Source organism: Suricata suricatta, chromosome 11 (assembly GCF_006229205.1).
Source record: "Suricata suricatta isolate VVHF042 chromosome 11, meerkat_22Aug2017_6uvM2_HiC, whole genome shotgun sequence".
Taxonomy (NCBI): Eukaryota; Metazoa; Chordata; class Mammalia; order Carnivora; family Herpestidae; genus Suricata; species Suricata suricatta.
This window is the reverse complement of record NC_043710.1, coordinates 25192198-25199965: the sequence shown is the minus strand read 5'-3', so window position 1 is coordinate 25199965 and position 7768 is coordinate 25192198. Positions and strand designations below refer to the sequence as shown.

The following is a 7768-nucleotide window of genomic DNA, read 5'->3' as shown; positions in this document are numbered from 1 at the left end:
CTTTTTTAGGTACTTCGGGTCTCACCCAACTCTCTGGTATGTGACCTCTGGATTCCTTTTCTCAATTCTCTGCTGTGAGACCACAGAGATTAAAGATTTAAATTGGCAATGAAATTTGGAGCACTGTGAACCATCATTTAAAAACTACAGATTATTAACATTTAGAACCACAGCTGGGACAGGAATGTCAACTACTCTGTGCTTGGAGAACACATCTAAAGCAGATACTGGTCCGGTCATATTACACCAGGCTTTTACTGGGTAGACTTGGAAGAGAAAGAGAGTTGGAGGGGAAGAAAGATTGAACCTTTAGTCTATTTTAATCTATGTAAAGGGGTCTTACTAAGTATTTCCTGTTTTAGAGGAATTGGAATTGGTTTTGAAAATTTGGAAAATATCCCTGCTTCTGAGACCAATTTTGAAATACAGATATTTGTAGTGTTTATTTATATTGTACCTCTTTATTATCCCTTCCCCCATAAAAATGATTGTCATTTTACTGCCTCATGTTTCCTTTTCATCACTGGTAAAATGAGGGTGATGATCTTACTGTATCCCCCAAAGGAGGTGAGATCAAATAAACTATTTTATGTGATTTTAGAGTGTGCTATACATGTATTATAATTAGGTCATTCATTTTTTAAGATTGCATATTCATTCATTTATTTGTTCAGACTTTTTCAAACCCTTCTTGATGCTGGGCACAGATTCAGAAATAGATATAGTTCTTACCCTTAAGGAATATTAAAACAGTATGGGGCAGATAGACGACAAGAAAAGTGTCTCATGCATCTGTTGCATTTACCATGTTCCAGGCCCTTTTCTAAGTATCTTAACTTATATTAGGTCATTTAATCTTAATATGACCCCATGAAGTAAGTATTGTTATTAGCTTCGTATTACAGGTAAAGAAATATAAGTGTAGAGAGGCTAAGTTGCCTCAGGTCATACAGCTAGTGGTAGAGTTGGGACTTGAATCCAGGCTGTGTGGCTCTAGAATCCATTCACTAAGTCTGTGTTGACCAACACAGTGGTTATTAACTATCTATGGCTTTGGAGGACTCGAAATATGGCTTGTCCAAACTGAATTGTGATGCATGTGTAAAAAATACACTAGATTTCATATGAAATCTTAGTATGAAAAATATGTATAAAATATGTTGAAATTACATGTTGCAGTGATAATATTTTGGGTTTTCTGAGTTAAATAAAATATACCAGAATTAATTTCACCTTATTTTTGTGGCTACTAGAACTCTTAAAACTCTATATATGTGGCTTGCATTTATGGCTTATGTTTCTCTTGGATTGTGGTACTCTAATCGTTATAATGAAATAATAATAGCAGTGGACATTTATTGAACATTTACTATGTGCCACATACTGGGCAAATACTTTCACACTGTTCTAGTTAAGCCTCAAAATAATCCTGCTTATTATCCCCATTTATAGAAGGGGGGAAGGTTTTGAGAAAGTCAATAATTTATCTGAGGTTAGTCAGCTAGTTTATGACGGACCCCAAATTTGAAACTTTGTGTGTCTGACTCAAAAACCTGTACTCAGCCACCACACTGTAATACCATTTCCAATTAAGTATTGGGGCATTTTCCTTGTTTTTAATTTTATAAGAATATTTAATACTGCATACTTCTGCATTTGGTATGTAGAAGTTCAAAATAAAAACCACTAAGTCATAAAATGGACATCCCAGATCAAAATCTCTTTTCAGACCCTCAGCCCTCTGTGAACACTGGCACAGTCAAACCCTAAGATAAGGCAGTGTGTGTCAGCCTGTACAAATTGCATTTAATTTTCATTCCAATAGTTCTCTCAGGTCAGTGGGCAATTTATGTCCTGACCCTCTTTGTCCAATAGACAGAGGAAGAGGGGCAGTGCAGCATTTCTTAGTCATTTAGTTCCGTTGGCTAGTAAGAAGAAAAAATTGCTCTCCCTCCATTTCGTTGCCCCGTGAAATGCTATTTAGGTTTTGAGAGAGCAACAAAACGCTGTCTAATGACCCCTGACGTTTCTTTCTTCTAGAGCAAAGACTCCGGCGGACTGAAGGCAGCTATGATAGAGTTGGTGGAAAGGTTAAAGTTCAAGAGCTCAGATCCAAAAGTAAGTATTGTTTTGGAATTGACTGGCTGTTGGTACTCCAAGTATTTCATTCTCCTTGAGCTAAGTTCTAGGGATGTTAATGATCATCTATCTGAGCATTGCATCAAGATCTAATTAAGCCTGCCTATCAGAAGCAGTGTTCTAATATGCCTAGAGATAAGTCATGTTTTTTCCCTTCTCTGTTTTATAACTTACAACACATGATCATTAATTGTTTTCTCTGAATTGCAGACAAGTGCATTTTTAATCTTCCTTTAAAGGGCCTTTGAGACTACTGTCCTCTGTGTCCATTAAATCCAGCCAAAGGCATCCAAAGTACTGATCAGCTTAATGCTGGGGACTGGAACAGGCTCCAGACTTTTCCAGTTGGTGTTCAGCACTAGAGTCTTGTCTCTCTGCCACTTAAAGGAACCAACTGCCACTGTGAATGCTTTTATCCTCGTGACCTCGAATTGGGTCTGGGAAATGGTTTCAGCTTCCCAGCTTTCTTTGCAAGATGTCAGGAGCCATAGGATCGATATTCTGGGAGACTCCTTACCAGGGTGGGGGTGGACTGGGAACTGAACATGCCAGAGGGATTATGACTAACACAGCCTCCCTTTTCCTACCCAGAGACTTGCTGTGGCACTGCTTGGTATTGCTGCCAGCTGGCTCTCCTAATGGCCAGAGCCTCTCACAACTAAATAGGGAAAGGAGCACAATTTTGTTTGACTTTTTGTATCTCCTACCTTTTTTTATTTATTTAAAAAATTTTTTTAATGTTTTTTATTTATTTTTGAGAAACAGAGAGAGACAGCATGAGCAGGGGAGGGAGGGTCAGAGAGAGAGGGAGATACAGAATCTGAAGGAGGCTCCAGGCTCTAAGCTAGCTGTCAGCACAGAGCCTGACATGGGGCTCGAATCCACGAACCATGAGACCATGACCTGAGCTGAAGTCGGACACTTAACCGACTGAGCCACCCAGGTGCCCCTCCTACCTTTTTTTTAAATTTAAAGTTCTTTATATGGTGAATAGATTAGCATTTTTTGAGTACCTCTGGGAGCCAGACACTGTGCTAGGAGCCTGACATTCCTTTTTAAAAAATTGTGGTAAAATATACATAATGAAACTTAACCCTTGAACCATTTTTAACTGTATGGTTCAGTGGCACTAAGTACATTTACATTGTTGTCCAGCCATCACCATCACTGCCGTCCATCTCCAGAACTTCTTCATCATTCCAAACTGAAACTCTCTGCCCATGAAACACTAACTTCTTATTCCCTCTGACTCAAATTCTTGTGATTTTTGCAACAACCTGGTAGAGGAGTTTATTATTCCCATTTTATTGATAAGGACACTGAGGCTTAGGGAGGTTAGGGCCATGTGCCCTGAATCTAGTATAATTTAAAGCCGTGGTTCATACTGACTCCAGTAGCTGTACTCTTTCTCTTATGTCATGCTGCAGACCACGCCCTGGGGTTCGTCTCCTTTCTATCATCCAATCACATTGTGCCTTGATTTTCTAATCTGAAACACTGTCAAGGCAGGGTCACAGACAATGACAGGCTTTTCAAAAGGTGGCTGCAGTCCTGAATCTGCAAAATAATTTTCATATAACATTAAAAGCATTGGGACATTGGTAATATCTCTTGTCTTCTGGTAAGGTAGGGTTCCAGAGATAGAGAATATCTTGATAGGAAGATATTGGGGTAGCCTTCATCAATTTTCTTAGCTCAGAGTAGAAAGATCCCTGGTATGAGTGGTTTTTCTTTAGGGAAGATGAGATAATTAATTATTAAAGATTACTGAGAGGTTTTTTTTTTACTGAGTTTCCCTGGTTTCTGGGGCAACTGCTATCCTGAAGGAGACAACTGTATTTTCTGTTCTGCCACACCCACATGCTTGTAGTCAGGGAAGAGCAAGAGGATGTGGACAGATTACTCTGAGGGGCCTCTGTGCATGATGATACAGGTAAAGTGCTTTGGGGTCCTTTATGACTGCATAGAGTGCTTCTAATGGGAAACTTGCCAGAGGTGAAAAAATGGAGTGGTCCCATGAGAGCAGCTCCTGGAAGCCTCAGGACTTTCCCATGATGCATCATAAGCTCACGGGTATTTGTTAGGACCAGACTTGATCTTGGATATATGCATACACACTCGCCTCTTTTATCTTCTCTTTATCTTGTCCCAGATGATTTCCACCCATCTATTTTATTTTCAAGCCCTATTCCAGTCTCCAATATATATATGCTATATGTACCTGGAGCTAGCTTGAAGAAGGACCACTGTAATTGCAGAATGACTGTCAGATCACAAAGGGGGGTGGTGGGAAATGGGACATATAGATATATAATACATATTTTAATATGCATTATAATTTTAACATATGTAATTTTAATTATATATATAATATATGTAATTTTTGCAACAAATAAAATTGTCCTCCAGGAGAAGTTTTTAGTTTGTTCAGCTTTCCCTCAGAACTCCACTGTCTTTTTTTTAAGTTGGCCTGTTTAAGAAGGACAGAATCTCTCAGGCTTTATGACCTGTCATTTCCTGGCACAGGAGCTTTTCATAGAAGCACTGATTTGAGTCATGGAGCACTGAGCACTATCTCTGCCTCACTTCCTCTAGAATTCCCTAAAGTATCACAAAGCTTCATTAGTCCAGACATTGAAGTCTACTGGGAGCTGAGTTAATTTTTACCTCTGAATTTTGTCAGAGAGGAGTGGAAGATGACTAGATTAATCATTTTTTAAAATTATAAAATAATGTATGTTTATAGATTAAAAAATACAGATATCCATAAAGGAAACGTCAAATGAATTTCCCTACTACTACTAACCACTACTAACAGTTTGGTATGTAACCTTCTAGACAATTTTTCCATGTGGATATATACTTCTAAGAGTTTTTACAAGAATTATACTATACTTATTATACTATTACACAGAATACCTTGGACATACTTCTGTGTCAATAATGTAGACTTAATTCTTCTTGATGAGAAGCCTCATTTTGTCCAGAATGTTTGTCCGATGCCCCTTTTACTTCCAGACAAATGGTTCTTAACCTTTAAAAAATTTTTTTTATTGTTTATTTTTGAGACAGAGAGGACAGAGCACAAATGGGGGAGGGGCAGAGAGAGAAGGAGACACAGAATCTGAAACAGGCTCCAGGCTCTAAGATATCAACACAGAACCCAATGTGGGGTTCAAACCCATGAACTGTGAGATCATGACCTGAGTCGAAGTCGGACGCTTAACTGACTAAACCACCCAGACACCTTGGTTCTTAACCTTTAATGTTCATAAAAGTCACCTGGAGGACTTACAAACTACGGAGAGCTGGGCCCACCTCCCTAGTTGCTAATTCAGTAGGTCTACGGTGATTAGAGACTGTGGTGGACCTTAGTGATTTTCCTTTTCTTTTGTTTTATTTTTCATTCCTTTCAGCAGATGGGCAGAAGAACCCTTATAAGTCCAAGCGATTTTGGCTTAAAAAAAATGAGATGCATAAAACTTTAGGCTGAGAAAACAAATAAATTGAGCTGAGGGAGCAGAGGAGAGGAGAGAGAGGTGCATCGAGGCTGCCGAAGAGGACTGGATTGCTGTCAGGCGCCACGTCCAGCAGAGAAACAGCAAGGCCCCAAAAGAGGGAGAAGAAAAGAGTCCTGGTTAGAATTAAGAGGATGATCAAGGCTCATGCCATGGTACGGGAGTAGGCTGAGTTCTAAAACCAGAGGGACATCAGAGGACCCCAAATCCCAGCCACTAGGGGTGAGCCTGAGGACAGGAATCAGAACCAGTGGTGGTTGGGAAATAAGACCCAGAACTGGATTAAGTTGTGTGCATGCACGTTGCTATGGTGAGCCCTGTTTTAAGGGTACATCTCTCCAAGGATCTAGAACTTTGTTTACAATGGAAAGAGAATATTTTTAGTAACAAGTAATCTTTAGTTTGTTTAATTGGAAGTGGTCTTTTAAATAATAGGTCATCATAATGTGTTTGATATGAACCAGTTTGCCAACAAATGTTTTTCAGTCCTACTTTTCAGAAACATTTATTGCACAAAGCAGGATTTTCATCTGTAGATTTCTTATATTTATGTTAGACCTCAGGGAAATTAAAATATGTAGTCAATCAAGTATGTGTATGTGTGTCTGTGTCCATCCACACCTGGATTTTTAAGAACTTGAAAGCATTCTGAGTTCTTCACAGCTCTCCTGTAAAGTGACTATGCAGTGATCTTTGATAGCCTACCCAGAGGAAACTGAAGCTCAGAAAACACATTGATTCCTTTCCTTTTCTTCTCTCTGTCCAGCCTCTCAGAAAGCATTGAACCAAAAGCATAACATGCTAAACTCAATCCATCTAACCTCTTGTTATGCAATTAATAACAGCCACTCTATTAGTGGCTTTCTCTATTAGGATTGATTGCTTTTCTTTCCGTCTAAGATGCGTTGTTCATTGTTTCCTATGTCTGATGTGCTTGAAACAAGTAGTTAAAAACACAGTTGTGTATCACAAAATCACACTAATCTTCAAGAAGTTATTCTCAAAATGTGCCTTAAGCTTAAGCCAAGTGGCTCACATTCTCTTAGACAGGAGTGGGATTAAACATGGGAGCTAGCCATACTAAGACTGCCTAAAACATAACAGGGTTTTTTTTTTTCCTGTATTTTATTCGATCTCTAAAGGTGTTCGTCCTAAAGTGTGAAACCAAAGAATTGTCTGGCAACATGAAATTAAATAGATCTGAGAATTGTTGTCTTATTTTTAGTTAGCATTTACATAGCATTTTATAATTGCAAGAGAACTTTACAGTCCATTTTAGTAGCTGATAACATTGAATGGAACATAGCCCAGTCCTTCAGTCTCCTGTGCTAATCAGACTCATTAAAATGGTAGGTTTTGCATGTAGAAATAGAAATGGATATAAGCAAAACCTAACTTAAATTCCTATTGTTAGTGTCCTGTTATTCACCAGGGTCAAGCCAGGTCTCATGCTGGTCCTTGCCCTGCCCTAAGAAAGAAGCATTCCCTGGGACAATGTTTATTCAGCCAACTGAAGCAGAGAATTGAGATGCTTCGGTTATCAAGATGATTCATTCAAAAGTGTTTCACTCATTGGAAAGCTATTAGGATTATTGACCTATTTCTGCACTTTTCATTAAAAAAAAGAAATTGTAAGTAGTAATCTGGAAGTGTTTTGTTGTATTTTTTATCTCTGTACCCTCAAGCGCTAGCTGGGTACCTGGCCCATAGTAATAGATATACATTATCTATTCCAACACCAGTATGAAAAGAAGTAATATTCTTTGCCCTGTTTTATTGATGAGCAATCCAAGACTTAGAGGGGTTAAATAGCTTGCAAGTAAGTGATGGGACTGGACTTCACATTTGTCCTGCTCCATGTTCTTCCCCCACACGACTGTTGAACCCATGGATGAGTCAGTGTAGATGTATGTGCTTTCGTCCTGAGCAGTGTGACTCTCCACTGACTATTTTCCCCTCACATTGTTCTTTTACCTGCCTTTACTGGATCCTGCAGTCCGCATCCGCAGGATCCGAGGACTGGACAGTGGCCTTTTCCAACAAAAAATATGGGGAGACGGCAAAGGAGCCATGATAGCCTGGGGCACTTCGCCCTTACTAAATGAAGAACT

The 7768-nt window shown here is 39.1% G+C and overlaps 1 protein-coding gene across 4 annotated transcripts in view; it reads left to right on the top strand.

The window, feature by feature from the left end:
- TRIM44 (tripartite motif containing 44) overlaps positions 1-7768 on the top strand; it is a 108786-nt gene that overhangs the window by 18151 nt on the left and 82867 nt on the right. For all 4 annotated transcript variants that reach the window (XM_029956584.1, XM_029956583.1, XM_029956582.1 and 1 more), the window contains exon 2: positions 2041-2118. In XM_029956584.1, the coding sequence (XP_029812444.1) occupies positions 2041-2118 (78 nt within the window). The remainder of the gene's footprint in view (positions 1-2040; positions 2119-7768) is intronic.